The sequence below is a fragment of the Aspergillus vadensis genome, assembly GCF_003184925.1.
Source record: "Aspergillus vadensis CBS 113365 unplaced genomic scaffold BO88scaffold_14, whole genome shotgun sequence".
Lineage (NCBI taxonomy): Eukaryota > Fungi > Ascomycota > Eurotiomycetes > Eurotiales > Aspergillaceae > Aspergillus > Aspergillus vadensis.
Window position 1 is genome coordinate 529,406 of NW_020292052.1, and position 20,901 is coordinate 550,306.

The 20,901-nt window shown below is 52.4% G+C and overlaps 7 protein-coding genes and 1 non-coding gene across 8 annotated transcripts; 4 read left to right on the plus strand and 4 right to left on the minus strand.

The window, feature by feature from the left end:
• Window positions 1-723: 723 nt before the first annotated feature.
• BO88DRAFT_342359 (C6 finger domain protein) lies at window positions 724-2,682 on the plus strand (the record flags this gene model as incomplete). The annotated part of the gene is made up of 2 exons (XM_025703139.1): window positions 724-1,339; window positions 1,391-2,682. 2 exons carry the CDS (start codon window positions 724-726, stop codon window positions 2,680-2,682), a joined length of 1,908 nt encoding a protein of 635 aa, XP_025562065.1.
• A 654-nt stretch (window positions 2,683-3,336) lies between these two features.
• On the plus strand, window positions 3,337-4,700 carry BO88DRAFT_488750 (intradiol ring-cleavage dioxygenase). The gene is made up of 3 exons (XM_025712634.1): window positions 3,337-3,679; window positions 3,753-4,234; window positions 4,291-4,700. The coding sequence occupies exons 1-3, from the start codon at window positions 3,443-3,445 to the stop codon at window positions 4,559-4,561; spliced, it is 990 nt and encodes a 329-aa protein (XP_025562066.1). The 5' UTR covers window positions 3,337-3,442; the 3' UTR covers window positions 4,562-4,700.
• BO88DRAFT_367533 (putative TGF beta receptor associated protein 1) lies at window positions 4,632-8,416 on the minus strand. Its single transcript, XM_025704075.1, has 3 exons — window positions 8,211-8,416; window positions 5,612-8,160; window positions 4,632-5,567 (listed from the first exon to the last, which is right to left on the minus strand). The coding sequence occupies exons 1-3, from the start codon at window positions 8,365-8,367 to the stop codon at window positions 4,659-4,661; spliced, it is 3,615 nt and encodes a 1,204-aa protein (XP_025562067.1). The 5' UTR covers window positions 8,368-8,416; the 3' UTR covers window positions 4,632-4,658.
• Window positions 8,417-9,086: 670 nt separating this feature from the next.
• Window positions 9,087-11,775, plus strand: BO88DRAFT_69216 (CCAAT displacement transcription factor COY1). Its single transcript, XM_025713057.1, has 4 exons — window positions 9,087-9,365; window positions 9,432-9,599; window positions 9,650-10,497; window positions 10,547-11,775. Exons 1-4 carry the CDS (start codon window positions 9,236-9,238, stop codon window positions 11,678-11,680), a joined length of 2,280 nt encoding a protein of 759 aa, XP_025562068.1. The 5' UTR covers window positions 9,087-9,235; the 3' UTR covers window positions 11,681-11,775.
• Window positions 11,776-12,092: 317 nt separating this feature from the next.
• Window positions 12,093-12,183, minus strand: BO88DRAFT_t165. Its single transcript has one exon. It is a non-coding gene; the product is annotated as a tRNA-Pro (tRNA).
• Window positions 12,184-12,940: 757 nt separating this feature from the next.
• BO88DRAFT_464316 (uncharacterized protein) lies at window positions 12,941-14,905 on the minus strand (the record flags this gene model as incomplete). The annotated part of the gene is made up of 1 exon (XM_025711306.1): window positions 12,941-14,905. The coding sequence occupies one exon, from the start codon at window positions 14,903-14,905 to the stop codon at window positions 12,941-12,943; it is 1,965 nt and encodes a 654-aa protein (XP_025562069.1).
• A 1,180-nt stretch (window positions 14,906-16,085) lies between these two features.
• On the plus strand, window positions 16,086-17,122 carry BO88DRAFT_464317 (CFEM domain-containing protein; the record flags this gene model as incomplete). Its single annotated transcript, XM_025711307.1, has 6 exons — window positions 16,086-16,135; window positions 16,191-16,256; window positions 16,316-16,381; window positions 16,437-16,619; window positions 16,683-16,748; window positions 16,813-17,122. 6 exons carry the CDS (start codon window positions 16,086-16,088, stop codon window positions 17,120-17,122), a joined length of 741 nt encoding a protein of 246 aa, XP_025562070.1.
• Window positions 17,123-17,807: 685 nt separating this feature from the next.
• On the minus strand, window positions 17,808-19,048 carry BO88DRAFT_342612 (uncharacterized protein; the record flags this gene model as incomplete). The annotated part of the gene is made up of 5 exons (XM_025703147.1): window positions 17,808-17,957; window positions 18,012-18,426; window positions 18,485-18,702; window positions 18,745-18,893; window positions 18,946-19,048. The coding sequence occupies 5 exons, from the start codon at window positions 19,046-19,048 to the stop codon at window positions 17,808-17,810; spliced, it is 1,035 nt and encodes a 344-aa protein (XP_025562071.1).
• Between the last annotated feature and the right edge of the window lie 1,853 nt (window positions 19,049-20,901).

Sequence of the window (20,901 nt, forward strand, 5' to 3'; positions counted from 1 at the left end):
ATCCAGTCCTTATCCTGCGCCTTTTTTATTTATCATCATCCATTACTTGCTAGTTAGGAAACTAACTCGGTCAACGGCTCTCCCAACCCTCTTCCCCCCGGCCGTAACTCCGTCCGCCTTTGCCTGTCGGTTCGTCGTCCTCCTAACTTTCCTTCTCTTGCCTCTCTCTCCCTCCCCCATCTTTTCCTCTTCCTCCCTCCCTCCCTCCTCTCTCCTCTCCTCCTCTCCGGTCTCTATCTTCTCTCCTCTCCATCCTTCTCTCTCTCTTTTTTCCTCTTCTCCTCTTCCTCCTCCCCCTTCCCCTCCCACTCCCTCTTCTTTCTCCCACTTCTTCCCTTTCCTACTCTTTCTTCTCTGGGTACTCTTCCTCCCCCACATTTTCTTCCCTTCCGACACTGGATCCTCCCCCCTCCCCCCATTTTCCCAAGTTTTTTTTTCCCGTTGGGGTCGCCGATTACCTAACTCGAACGCAGCACGCGCTGCCCAGTGGCTGAACCTGAACCCGCACTCTGGAGCCTGATGCTCCGCCATCGGCAGCCCGTCTTTCGCCAGTATTCTCATTACTCATTTCCTCTATAAACCCTTTTTTCCTCTCTGGGTTCCTCCCATTTATCCCTCCCCCTCCCTGCCCCGTATTTTCCGCGACTCTTCGCTTTGTCGCAATCCACCCGGATTTCCCTACCTCACTTCCTCCTTGGGTCGCCTACTACCTCCGGCATCACCATGGAGTCCAGAACCGCGACGGCTGAGCCGTCCAGTAAACGACCGCGCTCGCCTTCCGGCGATTTCCCTCCTATCGCGTCCAAGGTTCCCAAAACCCACTCGAATCACCTGCAGATCAACTACCTCGCCCGCCAATACCCGGACAACCTTCCTCTCGTCTCCGTCGATGATACCATGCCCGCCATTGTGCATCTCATTGGCGAGTACGACGGCGTCTTACATCGTCACGAAAGCATTGCCGGGAACCTGGGCGCTTGTCCGCTGGGGCCCATCTTGATCAAGCGCTTCGAGCGCTTGTTCGATGGACCGCCTCGCGTGCTCAAGTCGCATGGCAAGGACTCCCCCAACGTGACCTGGCTGGATGTGGTCGAGTTTGCCAAGAACAAGCCCGAGCAGTTCAACCTGGAAAAATCGCGCAACGGGGTGCGAGTGTGTCAATTCTACACCAAGCAGTGTCGGGTGGAGATCAGCGAGGAGGATTTTGTGTTGATCGCCTCGGGGATGCCCCAGAAGATGATCCCCCCGCAGCCGATCATTGAGGATGAGGAGAAGGAATTGGGCGCATTGGAGATTCTGGAGAAGAACCTCCAGCAGATCATCCAGATGGCTGACCAGGGTATGTTTGACATGAGTATATCTTATAAGCTAAACTAATCACCGTTGCTAGTGTCTGCCCGCGCTCGACAACTGAATCACCGTCTGAAGAACCGCCGCACGGCAATCGTCACCCGTCGGGAGAACGACATGTCGCTCCACTCGCAGCGACAGCAGCAACAACATCGTTCCATCAGCCCTGCGTGGCGCGATGCCAATGGCCATGCTCAGAACCCGAATGGTAGCACCCCTGCCAGCGCCCAGTCTCCCTCCACTGGTTTTGTTGCCGTGAATGCCGGCCGGCCCGGCGGCGGAGAAGCCACCGTGGAGGAGAATGCGCTGTCGTCGCAGTTTATGTTCTCGCATTCCAATACGGACAATGTTACTATCATTAACGGCACCTCTATCAAAGGCGCCTCGCCGACGACCCGCGCCGAGCTCATGAAGAAGTTCTTTACTACCCAGGATCGCCAGGCGCGCAGCTATGAAGAGGGCCCCGGCTCCAGTAGTCGGCAGTCATCCCGGCCGCGGCCGCGGGCGTCGGATGCGGCGGACTACAACTTGTACACTCCGGCACCCGCTACGGTTGCCATTCCCAATACACCCTCCTCGCTTCTGCCACCGCCCAAGTCCCACCACCACGAAAAGGATGACGGCGGCCCGCACAAGATGGAGATGGTGGCGCGCATGGAAGAACTCTCACGGGGCGAGCGCATCCTGCCGCCCTGCGATCGGTGTCGCCGGCTACACATGGATTGTTTGAAGAACCTGACTGCCTGCATGGGGTGCACCAAGAAGCATGCCAAGTGTTCCTGGAAGGACGTCAAGGAGGACGAGCTGCGCGAGACACGGGTCGACCGTACGTCCCGGGAACGAGCGGAGGAGCCGCCTTCGTCCAAGGAGGCCTCTTCGACCCATCCACTGCCTACTCCCGTGGCAGCACCACCGTCGACGGCGGCCCCGACCCCGGTGTCTGGGCCAATGTTGCCCGAGGCGGAGCAACGACCTCGTGAGCGCGAGGTGCCGTCTGAGTACAGCGTGCGCCGCGAGTCCGCGCCGACAGGAGGACCGGTTGCGGGGATGGCGCTGGCCAAGGAGACGTCACCGCGGCGCGCCATGAGCGAGATGCATGGGAGCAGCGGGATGAGCCATGAGCGACGGGTCAGCCTGCATCGGCACGCGGAGGCGGACGACGACGACCCGGATGCCAACCAGCGGCTGATGCAGGCAATTTTGGATACGGTGGACCACCACACGCGGGTGGCGGCGGCGGTGAAGGAGGGACACGAAGTGAGCAACGAGCGGGAGCGCGAGCGCGAGCAGGAACGAGAACGAGAGCGGGAGCGGAAGTTGGTGCGGGCATAGCTTGACGACCCGACTTTGTTTGGACATTATGGCATGGATATGGGTAATTGGACAGGGAGTTGTAATTAGGTTTTTGATTGAGCGAGTTAGCGGATATCCCGGTTTGAATTCTGGATGAATGATGGATTGGATGGATTGGACATTGGACATTGAATATTGGATAGCATGGATGGGCATAGCATAATGTGACTGCATATGCATACAGGATTTACTCTGTACAGTGTACAGAAGCAGGGAATAATTGTGTCGGAGTTTGTCATTCCCGCCGCGGCACCAACTGCCGATGGGCGATCCGCACCCCGCATACACAGGATTGAACAGTCAACAGGCACTACTACTGAATACAATGACATTGCAAAATGCAGAGAAACCTCAATACATGCACCCCACAGATCGTCCCGATCCCTCGATCCAATACACGCATATATCCATAAACCCATAAACCCGACCACTCAATAAGAAATAAACTCGGGAATGGCCATAGCCGACACTCCTCGCTGAGTGATGCTTACGTAGCAGCGTATCCGAACCAACCCAACCAATAACCGTCCCTCAATTTACACCCACCACCCACCCACCATCGGAAATGTGGGGTGTCCCCGCAGTCAACATATAGAAGAGTAACACCCCCCACCAACCCATAGCCATAACCCATTGCAATTGTGCCTCTACTCTCTCTCTCACCAATTGCAACCTGACCACTTACCCAAATAATCACATCAACAGAAGAAGAAGAAGAAGAAGAAAACAAGGAGAGAAAATGGACCCCAGCAAAGTCAAAATCCCCCCGATGAAAGACCTCACGGTCGACAACATCACCGAGAACGTGATCCGAATCAACTCGCTCTGCGAAGACGAGCGACTAAAATACATTCTCGAGCGACTCGTCACACACCTTCACGATTTCGCAAGAGAAACCCGTCTTAGCACGGATGAATGGATGACCGGGTTGAGATTCCTCACGGAAGTAGGCAAGATTTGTTCGGATGTTAGACAGGTAATACCAATACCCTATCACCATTTCCTACCTAGCTAGCTACATCACCACTAACCCTCACAAATTACACCAGGAATATATCTTATTATCAGATATCCTCGGCCTCTCCATCCTCGTCGACTCCATCGACCACCCCAAACCCCCCAACAGCACCGAAGGCACCGTGCTGGGCCCATTCCACACGCACGACGCCGAGCCCCTCACCCCGGGGGCCAGCATCAGCCACGATCCCGCCGGCGAGCCCCTCCTCGTCGTCTGCACGGTGAAAGATACCCACGGGAAGCCCGTCTCCGACGTGAAGATCGATATCTGGGAGACGGATTCCACGGGACACTATGATGTGCAGTATCCCGGGAGAGATGGCCCCGACGGTCGATGCATCATGACCTCCGACCAGGAAGGAGTGTTTTGGTTCAAGGCGATTACGCCCGTCCCTTACCCTATCCCGCATGATGGGCCTGTTGGGAAGCTGTTGAAGTTGTTGGGGAGACATCCGTATCGCCCGAGTCATATGCATTTTATGTTTGAGAAGGGCGGGTTTGATCATTTGATTACGTGAGTGTTTATCTCCCCGGAGGGGTTGGGGATTGGGCTAACTGTGTGTGGTGTAGGGCGCTGTATCTCCGTAATGACCCCTATGAGACTTCTGATGCCGTCTTCGGGGTTAAGGATTCGCTGGTCGTCGATATTGGTAAGGCTGGGCCGGAGTATGCGGCTAAGTATGGGGTTTCGGAGGATCATGCGCTGCTTACATATGACTTTGTGTTGGTCAGTGATGAGGAGACGAGTGAGTTGAGGGCGAGGAATTCCAAGGAGGCGTTGGATAAGTTGGGGAGGAAGGTCAGGATTGTTAATGGGTTGCCGGTGCCGGAGTTGGATTGATTTTTCTTTTCTTCTTCTTTTTCAAACCCTTTCTTTGATATGGCTTAATGTAAATTGAAAGTGTATGTATGAATGCATTCTTTATTAGGTATATACATCATTCGTTAATGTGGTCATTGCTGTTGGCTTCGGCTTCGGCATTCACCATCTCTCCAAAATCACTTCCCTCCACGGCTGCTCCACCATCCTTCAGTCGGCGCAGTCCACTCTCATCTTCCACCCAGCCGCCTAGTTTCTCCACTCCTGCGATATACTCTGTTCCAATCCGCAGGTTGAGCCCCGCGCTCAATGCCCGTTCGATCCGCACTTCGCGTCCCTCGGCAATCAGCACCCGGAACACATGCCCCAGGAACCCGCTGAGGAGGTCCACGCTCCACTCGTCCGGTACGACGCGCAGCACCTCGCCCACATCGAACCACGCCGCGAATCGTCCCAGCAGGTCGCTTGTCCGCTCGAGCCGCTCTGATGGATCCTGTATCTGCAGGAACTCGTCCAGCAGGTACCGGAAGAGATCGGATTGCAGGGAGCGTTCGGCGAATTCGACAAGCGCGCCTGTCGTGCTGGTGCTGCGCGGGCCGCCAAAGAGGCAGTATCGCACCGCGGAGTCGTAGTCGCCCAAGCCGTGGGTGAGTAGGTGGAGCGCCTCGCGGTGCCGGCCTTGTAGGCCGTCGAGGATCACTGATTCTGATACCAGTTCGTTTTGGAAAGGCTCGATCCGCGCGAGCACCGCTGGGATGGAGTATGTTAGGTTGCGCGCGGGCAGGGAGGTAAAGTGTCCGCCGCTGCCGCCCCCAAGCAGCTGGAGCAGGCGGAGCCGGGATTGCCACCATGGCTCGGCGGGTGTGTTTTCGGTGATGAAGTTCATGTAGGTGGGTTTGGGTGGCTGCAGGGCGCGATACGTAGAGTAGGATTCTGCGAGCGATGCGCGCGCTTCTGGGGAGGACTCGAGCACAGAGAGCACGGTGTCCAGGTAGTAGGAGAGTAGGTCGTCCGCGTATTGGGTGTGCTGGACGTGTTAGCATGAATAAAATGGATGAGGGTGGCGCTTACATTTCGAACGAAGACGAGATGCTCCAAATACACCTGCACCGCATTTGGCGCGCGCTCTTTGAGCAAGCTGACCACATCCGTAGTCTCCAGCTTGACCCGGCTCGTGCCGTCTGAGAACACTTGAATACCCAAGTTGGGATTGCGCTGGGCCAGCCATGCTCCGTACTCCTCCACCAACTGTGCGTCCTTGATCTTGACCAAGTACCGTCGCATCTGCGCTTCGGTTCCACCCACGGTGACCTCACCACCGCGATCCTCCTCGCCATCGATAATCCGTCGCCAGGTTTTGAGGACATTCCCCGACATTCTATGGCTCTGATACAAGCGGCTGAGCACGAACAAGCGCCGGTAGCTTTCCAGCAGCGCCACTGCCCGGTCAAAGCTACCCTTCCAGTTATCCACTAGGCGGTTCAATTCCGCGCGAATAGAAGACTTTACGCGTTGTTCGGCTGACAATTGTGCATCTTGCTCCAGAAGCAGGTGCAGAAGAGCTGCATCGACGCTGTCGAATACATAGTTTTCATCTGTGATACTGCCGTAACCCCTCTTCTGCTGCCAGGAGAATAGGAACCGCTTGATCATATCCAGAACTGCTGCGTCAGAAGCTCCGGTATTCTCTGTCTTGTCGAGCCGCTGCACGTAGGCTTCCGTGACCTCAGCAAGACCAGCATGAACCCAGATTCCCTGCGGGCCCTGAAGAACCTCGCGTCGCAAGAGGGGAACTAGCAGCAACGCAATACGCGGATCTAGTTCTCCAACTATGAGGGCTCGCTCCGTGTCATCAATGATCGCATCGCTTCGGACAGCCGGGTCCATGAAAATGAGGTCTGCGAAAAGAAGCAGGCTTGCTTTCTGCTTCACATAATTCAAGCCCAAGAATTCCGATTCCGACTTGGGCTCCGTTGTCTGGACATGATGGATGATATCGGCAACTGCTTTCCGGAAAGCCTTGGAGTCGCCAGCGCCTGTCTCCTGAGCCGCCTGCAGCGCATCATTGAGTTGTGTGGTCAGTGGATTTCTCACCACCCGCCATATCTGGTTGCCATTCCACAGCACCATGCTGCTTTGCGTCTGGCCTAATTCACGCGCAAACCTAGCTTCTTCGGCGTTCCTTTCCGCTTCCCAGCCACGCTCCTTTGAGCCTTCCGAGTCTGTCAATTCCTGGGCCTCAAAGAGCTCTTTTTCTTTCTGCAGATGTTCGATCGATGATTGCGTTCGTGGGTCGGCTGCCGGTACATGGGGTGACAACGGAGTTTTTAGACGAACCATACGTAGCAGATTCCCCAGTTCAGATACCTCGAGCTTGCTTGGGCTGATTGTATGGCATAGGCCAGCATGGGTAGTCTGCATGTCGTTGGCCGACGGTATTTCTACCCAGGTTTTGTGGTCCTCCGCCTCCCCGGGATCGACATCCCAGAGCTGCACTTCCAGGAACTTCCGTTTCTGGCCATCCTGTTCAGATTCTATTACTGCCAGAAGAAGCTCATCCTGCGTGTTCTCCGGTGATGGTATCATGTGAGTTTCGTCGCCCTTGTCGATCACAATGGACTCGGGGTATTTATAAAAAGTTATTGTACCACGGACCACGTCGCCATCCACATTGACAAACATGCCAACTCCGGGCTCGGTTGTATCAGTTCCTCTAACGAGCAAGAACTCTGACGAGGTCGGTGACAGCACATGAGGCTTCAGCTGTGTGGGCGGCTTCGGTATGGGTGGAAGGGGTTTTCGGTCATCGGGACTTGACTGGGAGTCGCGGGTGGAGTGAGTAGGGGATATCCTCGGAGAAGCACTTCCGGCTCGGTCTTTCGAAATCGATTGTCGGGGGGTTCCGGCAGGAGACAGCTCTGGGGTAACAGAGCTAGACCTATCATGAGGTGAGGTATGAGACTTTGGCTGCAGCATCCCAGCGAACGGATTTGGACCGGAGCCTCTGTCATGCTGGCTCTCCAGCGGCGAGGTTGCGAAGGGTGACGACGGAGATCTGTCTCCGACAGGACTCGAGTCGAATGCCTCGCTGGAGAATGAGACAGGAAAGAGCTGGATCTTCTGTTGGTTTTCCACGTCCAATAAGGAGTACGCATGTGTATCCGCAGCGCAGGCGATTATGCCTCTCCGCGCCGCCACCAGGCAGCCAGGAAACTCGATGTTCCTTATCCGTCGAGCATCATCGCCAATTCTGACCAACATCATCCGATTCTGGGCGGCGATCATAATAACTGGGTTTTCCGACTCATCCGTTGCATTCAAATCCAGCCCACCGATCCAGCGACAGTTGTTGACCTTGGTGTTCCCGAAGGCCGGACTGAGCTCCGGCAGCATGTAGAAGGTAGCCGTTCCATTGCACAGCACACACGCCTTGTTCACCGTTGGCAGTAGCACTATTTGTTGTATCCCGGGAAGCTTTGCTGACGGAGGCTGGGAGAAAGGGATTGGTAGTCTTGAGGCGAGGATGAATGATGGCTCGTTCGACTTGTCCGAGGGGTCCGGTGGGAGGCAGACGAAATGCAGGATCTCGGCGGCAGAGGTACCAATGTATAAATTGTCATCTAAAATCGTCCAATTAGCTTAGCTCTCTCATCCACAATGCTTGACGCACTCCAATACTCGACGCAGGTGATATGGACATCCTCGTCATCATTGTCCGCATTCAAGGGCACCTGGTCGAAGAGGGACCGAAACACATAAGGTGCAGCTTTTGGAGGGCCAATCTTCCGCCTTTTGCGCGGGCTGATGCCCTCCTCTTCCGACACCATGGTGAGGCCAGCTCGGTGTCTTGAGAGATAGTTCCGATGGTTCCTGACAGGATGGAGACGTGAGGGGAAGGAAGATCAGGACAGGAACTGGGAGGAGCTTCAGTCGGGCGAGGCTGGGCGCGGGTGGACCCGCCCGGGGTTATCTGCTGACTCAGGTGGAGTCCATTCTATGATTGCAGTTAGTTATCAGTCTATCACTTTGACTATAGTTATCTCTTGTGAAGAACTGCAATTGATGGTCAATAATCTTCTACTTCATGAATACTGTCTGCTTGAACCAATTCTGTGTTTAGGTGCAAGTATAAGCATCGAACTGCGTATGGATGATTAAGCTGTCTTGACTGCAATTGTGACGGCTTCAGCTGCTTCATCATCACTGACGAGGCAGACTTTAGGTTGCAGGCAGCACATATGATACATCTCAAGCCACTGCTTCCTCGGGATCTCTTCAGCATATCCTTACCTGAAAAAGGCCCTATCTGAGACGAACGTGGCCAAGTTGCTATAAATAACGGGGCTGAACCACGATCGGATAGGAACCTACCGGCATCGATCCAGGAGAATCCCATCTTGAACTGTCAACTCACTTGAATCCTGACTATCAATATCTTGTTGTGTCATAACGAGGACAGCTCTTCCTTGCATATACACGCCATCTCATCACGCGATTGGGCATCTCTGCTCATTGTTGTCTTCGGAAGATCATCGGCCCGGTCGGCGTGTCACTCCGCATTGCTGTAGTTTCACATTAACTGGCTTCATTTACTTGTCCCTCTCTGGATAGTCGTGGTGTTGCCGGTCCGGTCTTGGATGGGGGTGTTGCGCTGATTCTTGCTCCATTGAAGCGGATTATTCCCAAATCTCAACCATGGACGCTTTCGCCCTTACCGAAGGCATTGTCCCTGACAATAGCCAGGATGGTCACAACTCCGAGCCCGCCGCCGGCAAGTTACCGGAAGGAGCCAACAAGTTCCAGCGTGCCATTGCGGCCTGGCGAGGTTTGTCGCCTCGATCTTAGAATATTGGGCCGAAGTAGCCGGCAGCTAACGAGTCCCTTGATATAGGTATCGATCTCGCCAGTACGGTCGCAAAGCTAGACAGTACCGCATCTGACATCGTCGCTCAGCAGCGCGATGCACTCGTCCAGCGCAAAGATCTCGCCCAGAAGACCAAGGACTTCAGGAAGCTAGATGACTCTTCGAAGCTTGCCGAGTACAAGGGTCTTCTGAAAGGTTCGTGGTGTGCCAACCGCATTCGTCCGGCCGTCGCTGACAATTCACAGCTTACCAGGGGTTCATTGATCTTCTCACGAACCAGGGCAAGGCCTCCTCGTCCGCCTTCCTACAGCTCTATTCATCATTGTCCGAAGCGCCTGATCCCTACCCTCTCCTTGAAGCATCCATCGATTCCCTCGTCCATTCCGAAGAAACCGTCCCCAAACTGACCTCGGAACGTGATCGCCTGCAAGGCTCCGTCGACCGTCTCACCTCTCAGCTGGAGGATACGGAGAAGCGCCTTCAAGAAGAACGGGCGGCCAGGAAGAAGCTAGAGGAGAACCAGGAATCTAAAATCAAGGAGGTTGAGGAGTCGTGGTCGGCGGTGCTGTCGGAGAAGACGAACAATTGGACGGCCAAGGAGAAGAGTCTGGAGGAGAAGGTGGAGAATCAGGAGCGCTTGGTGAAGGAGCTCAAGGCAAGCTATGAGGTGTCACAACGCTTGGGCCAGGAGGAAGAGGGCGGCGAGAGCACCCACGGAGCTAGCGCTGCTGAACTCGAATTGGTTTCTACTGAGTTGGAGAAGACAGGCCTGAGGCTGGCGGAAGTCGAGGCGAGAAATGAGCAACTCAGGCTCGAGCTGGCTCAAGCCGTCTCCCACTCGCAATCGGGCCACGCAGCGTCCGTCGAAGATGACCCTGATTACCTGCGTCTTCAGTCGGAGAACTCGTCCCTTTTGCGCAAACTTGAAGCTGCCCGATTTGACAAGGAGTCTGAGCGACACACCTGGGAGTCCAAGTACTCTCAGGCTGAGAGGCAGATCACAAATGTTACGGCTGAGAAGGAAGAATTGCGCTCAAAGTTGGAGAAGGTCGCTGACTATGAAGACATCCGTCGGGAACTGGAGATGATCAAGGTAATATCTCAATACCCTTCCATTCCGATTGGCTATCTGACTGTTCCAGTCCATTGAATTCTCGCCTGGTGATGACGACGATGCTGCCGATCTTACAGACGCTGCGAACGCCAACGGCGCGGCTACCAAGTCCCAGGACGGGTCAAAGAACAAAAATAGCTTGGAGCAGCTCTTGCTCGCCAGAAATAAGAAGCTGACAGACGAGCTCACCATTTTACGAGTATCCCATCGCGACCTTCAGGGCCAGTTAGAGACTCTCCGTGAGGATCTCTCCACCACGAAAGAGGAGTTGGAGAAGTCGCAGAAGCTCTCTACCACATTGGAGAATGATCTTCTCCGTGTACAAGAGGAGGCTGCGAACACATTCCCGTCCTCGGCGATGTCGGTTGCTGGTACCTACACCTCCAAGTACCCACACTCATCCCGCAAGGGCGCAGTGTCGCCCACCTCGTCCATCATCTCGGGCTTTGACCAGTCCATGGCTTCAGCCAACACGATGGACTCCATCCGTGCGGGAGAGCCAGTCGGGGGCGGCTCGGGTCTTTTGCCTATGATCCAAGCCCAGCGTGATCGTTTCAAGAAGAAGAACGCTGAGCTGGAGGAAGAGCTTTCGAAGCTGTACGGCACAGTGAAGTCCTTGAGGCAAGAGGTGGCCTCTCTGCAAAAAGACAACCTCAGCCTGTATGAGAAGACACGCTATGTTTCGACATACAACCGTGGCCCAGGCGCATCATCGTCCGCCTCTGCTTACGCAAGCAGGCCCAATGCCTCGTCCATTCACCCATCGGCGGACACGCCGTCAGGGCTCTCCCTCGATCGGTACCAATCCGCGTATGAGGCTCAGATCTCACCATTTGCTGCCTTCCGAGGCCGTGAGTCTACGCGTGCATACAAGCGCATGAGCCTACCTGAGCGAATCGTATTCTCCCTTACCCGGATCATTCTTGCTAACCGCACAAGCCGGAACCTTTTTGCGGGCTACTGCTTTGCTCTACACATCTTAATCTTCGTAATGCTGTATATGATGAGTACCATGGAGATCGAGAAGCATAGCAGCGCAAGCCTTGGTGCAGCCGCTGCGGCTGCGATGGCCGGCGGGGGTGGCAGCGGTAGCGGTGGCTACACTAGCCAGCAGCTCCATGGAGACGATTGGCAGCAAGAAGGCTTCAACCACGCGGGTTGATCTTATGACTATCATTGTATTCTAGCCCGTTGGGAGCGACGAATCATTCGAGGGCGTTGGTTGGTTGGCGGTTACGATCTGTGCTGATATTTTTCTATGTGAATATCCTATGTTCTATAATGCAAATACTTCTATATGATGCTCAGGTGCTTTGATCGGCTAGAGCCGTAGCTGCTAGAAATGTTGTGACATGCAGTATAGGGCAATAATGTACGGAGGTACAACAGTTCCTAGGTGTCGTACTGCCAACCAAGCTCCATTATATCAAGAGGGTGGGCCAAGGGGAAGGAACAAAAAGGTCAACAAGGAAAGTAGCGTGCGGTTTACTTGTATTATCTTTCTTTCTTCCTTGTGTCTTTTCTTCTTCTGTTCTGTATAGGGAGTGCAGAAAAACAATACGAAAAAATGAAACGGCCCGAGCCGCGGATCGAACGCGGGACCTCTCGCAGATATGCTTGGGTTTGTATCCCTAAGCGAGAATCATACCACTAGACCACCCGGGCGTTGCTTGTTGAAACAGGGGTGTTCTTTAAGATCTATGACTCTTAGGTAACGTCATCTGTTTCCAGAGGGCTACTTGCCCTATAATGAAATTCGTCATACATGGTTATACAGCTGAGGAAGTATGAATTGCTCTGTTTGCACATCATTGAGCTTTAGAGTCCCCCGTGCTACAGTCACGAGCTAGAATGAGCGATGTACTCGAGTGTTGGGTGCTGTTACCACTTGTTGGTCAGGGGCAGGTTGGCTGAATATATTTTGCGGGTACCACTATAGAGGGATGGTACCTGCTCTTCACCATTCAACCTCAGCCTGTCAACACTATCATCAACCCAGCGCAGAATTTCATCGCGGCACTTCAGTCATAGCACTTATCACCTATTCGATATTGTGTGATGTGTTGCCCCAAAATTCAATGATCGGCCCTCGTGCGACTTTACTTGTTTACTCGCACCCAACAGCATGATTGGGACTAGTGTTGCAACACGACAACAACTATACCTCGAGCGAAAAGAACCACGAAGTTACCAACCCCATCCTACACAAACTTGGAGAGTCAAAGGTTTACAGCTACATTATATGCATAGTAGGGATGCGTCATTAGTCGTCCACCCAGAAATGGCCAAGCCTACGAAACGACCCAGCCAGACAACCTTCAATAAAATGAGATACTGCTAGGATGACAAGCGCGATGCGATCGATGTACACGATGGCCACCTATACCAGTCCCCTTGTTCCAGACACAACAATAGGATCATACTAATGCTGACGGATCTTGCCCATCATGTCCCAATAGCCGCCCGAGCCATGAGCCAGACCGGTACCACACCGCGGCCGAACGAAATCCTCCTTGGAGCCAGAGGGCCAAATAGGGAGCTGACAAACCTCGTCTATCTTGCATTTATTGCACTCCCTGAAGACCGCCCAATCCAAGTAGTGCTTTAGATCCTCAATAATCGCAATGCCCTTTTCATATGTCTCTGCGCTCGCGCCAGCAACCAAACTCGAGCACAATCGCTCCGAGACCCGAGAAACTGCTTGAGCCGGGACAGTGGTAGTATCAGCACCTGAGACCCAGAACTGCTTGGCGCAGCGCTCAATCTCCGCAGTCGAATTGCGCGCACGCGCGTCGATAAATGGCTCGATAGCGAGATGGAGCTCACGTCGAAGTTCATGGTGAGTGGAAATGGCCGGAGACAATGCCAGACTGATGCGGTATTGGTATCTGGTCATGATCATGTCGACAACGTTTTGCCAATTAATACCCGGGGCTGTCGCGTCAGGTCCTCTGACTAGTCGGTCAATGTGTGCGCGTACGGCGCCCAGCTTTGCAGCATCGTCGACCACCCGGGGAAGGCCCTGCTCGTCAAAGTACATTGCGTCTGGGTATGCGAACATCGTGACAAAGTCATCGTAGTTGATGGATACTCTGCCACCCCCGATGCCGCCGAATCGGGTAGCAAGTGCCCGGGCATAACTGAGGTGGGATCCTCCGTCGCCATTGCGCGATGGGTAGGTGCTGAGGATGCTCACAACATCGAGGTTATCGGCGAATGAGCAGAGAATAACCTCGAAGCCACCGACCATTCGAATGAATCCGTCAATGCGATTGTCCCACTGATCGCGGGCCATGGCACACAGATCTTCGGCACGCAGGTCGTCACCCTCTGCTGGGCTGCCATCGAAGAGGGTTGCGTTTCGAAGAACAATGTCCTGCATGTCGAGGGTACCCTTGAGAGTTTTTGCAGCCGACTGTCCATCAAAGTAGACAAGACGTAATTCACGCTTAGTGCGATAGGTGTGGAAATATCCCGTCCGTTCTTCAGCTGTGGGTTCAGTGGACATGGAAGATGACTGTTCTTGATGCTCCTCAATGTCTGACTGACTCTGGTGGCTAGGCTTGTTATGGTGTCCATCGTGAGATCCATGAAGAGCTTGCGAGTCGAATCCTTCCACCACTACTCTGTGGGTTTCTCCTTGCTCAGTTAGGTAATACTGGACAATTGACTGCAGTCTCTTCCATTGGCGAGTGAAGAGGCCTCGGTGAGCCGTGCTTTCAGCAGTCATGTCAAGCTTGTGGTGTTTTGCGGGACCGCGAGAATCTGCATGATATGGTTTCACATGTGGGCGGTAGCGGGCGTGATCCTGTATCCAGCCGCTGTTGCCCGAATCAGAGCCACTTTGCTGGTGAACCGACTGTTTCTGATGCCTATCACGAGAGTCTGCACGATATGGTTTCACATGTTCGCGGTGCCGGGCATGATCCTGCACCCAGCTGCCAGTTTCCGATCCGAGGTCACTTTCATGTTTAACTGGTCCTTTCCAATTTTCATTAGGGCTTTTGTCCGTACTGCCCCGTTCCTCATCGTCAAGTGGCGGGTTGTTAGCCCTAGAGGGTGGTTGACGACGAATCCGACCAGGATGGGCAAAAGCCATGGCATGCTCCGGCTCAAAAGCCAGCCACTCAGTTCCGTTGATACGATAGGCACTGGAAGTACCGTGGTAGAACTCCGTTCCTTCAGGTACCGTGGCAATGAAGACGGACATCCCATTGTGCTGCATGACGCTGCCGAACATCTTCATGGAGTTATGCAGAGCATTGAAGATGTGGCTGGCATAAGTAGAGCCATCTGGCGCAGCAAGTCGTTCTTCGGCTGGGAATGGGCTGGATGCCACCGTCCATGGCAATAAGACCCAAGCTAGCCGCTTGGTATCGAGCTTCATGACTGTCGAATAGCCACCACCTTGGATGCCTGAGGCAATATTTCAGGAAAGGAAACACCCGTTGAAATAGAAGTCATGCCAAGCTCCTTATGAAGTAGATCAGATTTGGGTCTTTCAGGGGCAGAAACCCGAGATGACGTGGTCTCCACTTCACACAGCTGAAACTAGAGACATGGAAGGGGAAATATGAACAAGCGCTTCGATATTAGAGTCACATGGACATGGAGGTATTAGGAGTATTACCCGATAATAGATTGGAACATGTCACTCGATGTCGCCATCACGGCACATACGACAGCCAACAGGCATCCTACCTGCGAATTAGCCGGGTGGTCCGTTCGGTCTCTCGCGGTCCCATCCAAGAATCGGGAAGCAAAATCGGGCCTCGGAGATAACGATATCAAGGGTACAATGCATCGGATGCCAACCTCAGTCGGCAGAATACAGCAACCCGGGTGTTATTGACCCACCAGGTCGCGGGGGACGTTGTTGGCTGAAATCGGAACGACCGGCAGCAATCCGTGGGTATAATGGCTCCCTATAAGGGTACTCGATGCTGACCGTGCATCGGAGTTGATGTTCCGGGCCAATTTAAGCAGCTGGTTTATCTTATCTGATCCAGGTGTCTCGTGGGTTGGCTCGCCAGTCCCACTCAGCCCTGATGTACTATCATCCTGCGCTTGGCATCTCTTAAATTCATCCAACCACATCTGACCGCATATAGAATACCCCTGCAACTGAAGGTGGTCCTTCCATATCTCGGTTGGGAAGTCTACGAGCTCACACCACTTTCACTGGGATCTTCCTTCTCCGTACAGCTGTCCAGCGCATGACGGATGCCCAGAATTCCATCCTTGACCAATGTCTTTGATGCAATATAGGATGCCAATTGACATTGGCTGTAGGCATGAGGGAGTGCTAGATGGAGCTCCACGATGACTTCGTTTCCGGATTGCACTTTCCGAGAATGAGCACTATATAACGGCCTCAGAACGACTTGGAACTGGGTATCAGAGCACTTTACTTCGAACAACTTCTTCGTTCCCCTTCATCTTTGACGAAGAGAAAGGCCCGCAAAGGTGCTCAGCGGGTTCATAACCTTGCCCAGTCATATTCAAACAGTTGTTTGGCTCTTCCTTCGAGAAATATCTCCGAAGTAGGCCATACCGTATTCCTCAATATGAAGTTAACTATCCCTCTACTCCTTGGGGCTATCTCGGCGGTCAATGGGTGAGTATCATCTAGTTGCCACAGTTAGCTCTGTGTCTATACTGACAGTGCTAAGCTTGAGTGAGTGCATCCTCAACTGCCAAGCCGAGGCTGCAGCAAGCGACTGCAGCACCAGCAACTAGTAAGTCGAATACAGTTACATCTGCTCCTTCGAACAAGTATCTCATGATCAACCCACAGCAATCAGACCAGCTGCTACTGCAACAATGGTGACTTCCCCATCGATGTGCAATCTTGCTTAGAAAAGTATGAGCAAACCACGCTTAATGTGACCCTTTACACATGCTAACACAGAGAAAAGGAGCTGCTCGGATGATATCGGATCCTTCCACACCTATCGTGGCTCTCAGTGCGGAGGATCTTCTGCTACAACCACCGCAACTGCAGCTGCCTCAACTTCAACCATAACCCTGAGTAGCTGCATCCTAGACTGCCAGTCTACAGCCGCCGACACTGTCGGTGGTGTTTGCTCGTCTAGCAACTAGTACGTACCCACATCTTCCCTCCCCCCCTTTCTCAGCCCACAAAAGCTAACCCCAACACCCAGCAACAACACAGCCTGTTATTGTGACTCGGATTCCTTCGCCACCCAAACCCAGGACTGTATCTTCTCGTCCGTGCTCCCTCCCTTCCCCTACCCTACCGAACCAGTACCAGCCAAGTCTAACAAAACCCAGAGACTGTGCCGGCCAAGATGGCACCTTCCACCAATGGCGCGGATCAATCTGCGCATCCAGCACAACCACAAGCAGTTCCACCTCAGCCGCGACATCCACCAGCACAAGCTCCGGCAGCTCCGGACTCAGCAAAGGCGCTATCGCAGGCATTAGTGTCGGCTCTGCCGTCGCCGGGATCGCAATTATCTCCTTGATTGTATTTACGCTCCTACGTCACCGGTGGAAATCCGCCCATACTTACAACAAGGACAGTGACCCGAGGAACTTTCCGCTTCATAAGATGGCTTCGGCTTCGACGTCTGTTGCGTGAGACTAGTTATCTGTATATCAGAACACTTCAATATATGTATGTAGTCTAGGGGGATACATACTATGCGGCAATGACAATGATGATCTTTCCACTTATACTAGCTCTACTACGTATCCACTTCATTATACTGTACCACACCACATCATAGTAAAACCCAGATTGAATGTAGAACTACCCAACTTATTACCAAATACTTCTCTCGTAACAAGAAATTAGGTAGACTGCAACATGCTACACATCGCAATGATTAGATATGCAAATTAAGCAAGCTGACTAACACACCATAAAATCCTCTGGTTATGCACCTCGCAAAGTACTACCAAATGCGGAAGCTAGCGCCGGAGCGCTAAGGTATGCAAGAATAGTGTTGAGGTGAAGATCAAAAGGATTAGGAGGATAATGCTGCAATGCCTCATCGTTTCCTGGGAGAATAGAATGATATATAAGTGATTTAAAGCAAGGTGACGCTGGTCTTAATTAGGTCACCCCCGATCGATCAATTTCTTCTTAAGACAGTCAGTCTTGCTCCCAGCATCTAGAGAGGGAAGCAACCGTTCAGATTCCTGGTCAGTGACACGATGTAAACTAACTAGCTAGAAGAGACATTCAGACTCCGGTCAACGTGATCATTGCCCATTTCCGCTATGGAGGGAAAGAAAATGGAATCAGCGTGAGACTCGGCTCGTCAGTCGTTCAAGACAAGGCGACCAAACATTTGCGGCGCATAATTCCAGCGAATATACTGCATAACACGGTTCAGGGTGATGACAAGTTCAAGCATGCGTTTTCGGCTTGTGGCATCCCCCTCAAGTTCGGGAATGGGACCCCAGATATACTGCAGATGTTAGTTCAAAAATTAATACAAAGCGATAAGCATGAATTAGCGTACCACATCTCTTAACTTCCCAGAAGAACAACCCATCGCATATATTATGTAGAATCTCCAAACAGATCCCACTACTGTGCATCCGATAACAGGTGGAGGGGGAATATCTGGACAGACATGTCGATAAGAATCGTGAGCCCAAGACATTAGACCAGCCATCCATACTCCCAATTGTACGCGAGCTTCAGCACGAGTACCATCGAATCCTTTGACTTTGACACCGAGGCCAAGTAGTCTTTTCCCTGTGTGCGCATGCTCGATGTGACTCAGCTCTCGATCGGGGATATCTATCCCGGCGAGCGTATAACTTTCTTTCCAAGGCTCTTTCGGTAGACCAACGACTAAGTCAACTTTATGATTGAACATGCCTCTCGCACTATTAGCAGGCAGATACTTGTCCCTCACAGGCTCCGCTTGCCTGCAACCGAGTCTATTAGCTTCTATATCCTTGCTACGACTTGTGCACGGTGGCTTACACGCTCCACGAATCCAATGGCAGATCATCGATGGCCAAGTCTAAGAGCGGTCGGACATAGTCCATAACCCATGAACCTTTACTTCGTTCCTCCTTAACACAGCGATAACATGCAGATATTACCTTGCTCATTTCAAGTTCAAAACCATCAGAAGTCCAAGCAGGTTCGCCATGTTTCAAAAAGTGTATGAGACCATAGACGTGATTGGAATCAGGCGCCTTGCTGTCTAAGAGCGGAAGGGCGTTTTCAAATCCAGGCACTATGTAGTGTGCCCGAAATACAATCCTGGGTCTAGCTTCTATGAGTCTGTGGATCAAGTCCGTGACGATGCGGAATCGTCTCCTTATCCCAGGACTGGACTCGGATAATGGTAATGACTCGTCGCTTTCACAAAACTCCGTTCTAGATGCTTGAAATGGCTTTAGCCCGCTGCTTCAGATGGGTGATATCGGGTAACTCACCTCCAATGCTCTCATCTTCGGTGCGAACTTGTCCTGCTTCCTCGCGATCATTTGCCTCGATATTCTCCCGGGCAGGGGTCCGGCGAAACCACTCGCCTGCCATCTCGAGCAGGTTTGGGCTTGAACCGTCCGTTGAGGAGACAACGATGATCTGGATATATGACGAAAGAGTCGCTAATAATAAGCTATGAAGATAATGAAAACGATGGTCATATTCGCGATAGATGATTGATAGGAATGTGGTGGGATCAAGGGATGTTGAAGAACTATTATCATCCCAGCAGGACATTTGGAAGGAAGGCCTCACCCTCTAACCCCAACCTGCCAAATCGGGTTTTATTTCTCGGATGGCCTAACAACTTTCAGGTTCTTTTTGTTATATATATATATATAAACTGAGATCTAACGAGACAAACGAGGCCAGAGTGTGCAGCAACCGAACCGATAACCTCTATTTCCTACGGAAAAGTTCCGACATCAAGCTCTATGCATATACACACCTCGCTCCCTATGCACCCAAAGATACCTGAGACTAATGACGATAGAATAAAGAAGCACTGAGCTGGTATACCTGGACCTACTACAACATGCTCTAAAATTGAGGTAAGTCGGCTAACTAAAACCCATCTGCTCAACTGCGGTACTTCTGTAGTCTTCGCTGCAGCTAATCTCGAACACAATGGGAGTAAGAGCGTCATCGCAAAGTGAAACTAAGACACACCAGAATCCACCTTACCATAAGTATATCAGTACCTTGAGCTATGTTTCTACGGAAGGTGGCCCAATACGATGTGGTTGCATCGGTTCAATTCAGTAAAACTTATGGACAGATCAAGTCTGCTTCTGCGCCCTCAGTCGTGGAGAAGCCTCACTAGAAGCCGTGAAACACCAATAATATTTCAGACATTCACTGCGGCCAGGCAGCTGTCAGCTAATCCTTCGTCTCTTCTCCCCGCGTGGTATCTGACCACCATCTCTTTCAGCCAACCAACTATCCAACCCAAGCTTTTTAGATCAGATAGACCAAATCCATTTGCCCCCCTGCCTTGACATCAGATACTATGTTTTTTTTGCACAGAATACAGGATTCCGTGTACTTTTATGTCTGTCTATTTTAGGAGTATACTATTACCAATGCCAATACTACCTTTCTAAAGCCTTTTACCCGCTCTATCCGAGTAAGCATCCGCTTCTTCTCAATCCTACAAATCGGTGACATCACTAGAATACGTAAATAGCAACGTGAATACACCGATCCCTAATCTGACACGGACAGACGGACCTGGTACTCCACGAAATGCAAGAATGATCACGCATGATAGCCAGTGTCCTCCTCACGTAGACGGCAAAGCCGAAGAACGAAGGCCCTCCGAGCCATGGATCCAATAACCACACTATGTATGCACGCGAAGTCACAAGAGGAGGCATCCCCGAGAAATAGCGCATGATACGTGGGGGTTAGCAGGGAAGCGAGGACATTCACGGTTTCGGACATGGCTCAAATGACCCGAGGAGCTGATGATCCGTCGCGGAGACGGTGACAACTGTGCTGCAGGCTTGAGGGTATCACACCGTAAGTTAGAATTAGTCGTGCAATGGCTGCAGAAGTGAGACTGACTCCGCTATTTGGGGAAGCTACTTAGAGAAAGCGGAATGTGCCGCTGATGATGTCTGAGAGCCCGTCCTATACATGATAAGAGGGTTGCATTCGGGCCAAAGACGGCCGTTGCGGGAATAGACGTACTATTAGCACAGACTCTGTTTTGATTTATGGGTCAGTAGGTGCCTAGGCGAACTTCTGGTCAGGACAACTCATCTGTGGTAGGGCAGAATTGCTTTTGATAGAGAGGGGATCTCCAGGCATCAACAAGCCGTGGGGTTGGCCTTCCGGTGGAGCTTACAAAAACGAGTATCAATGTGCTTTATCAAGAGCTTGGTTATCTCTGCACGCCCCGA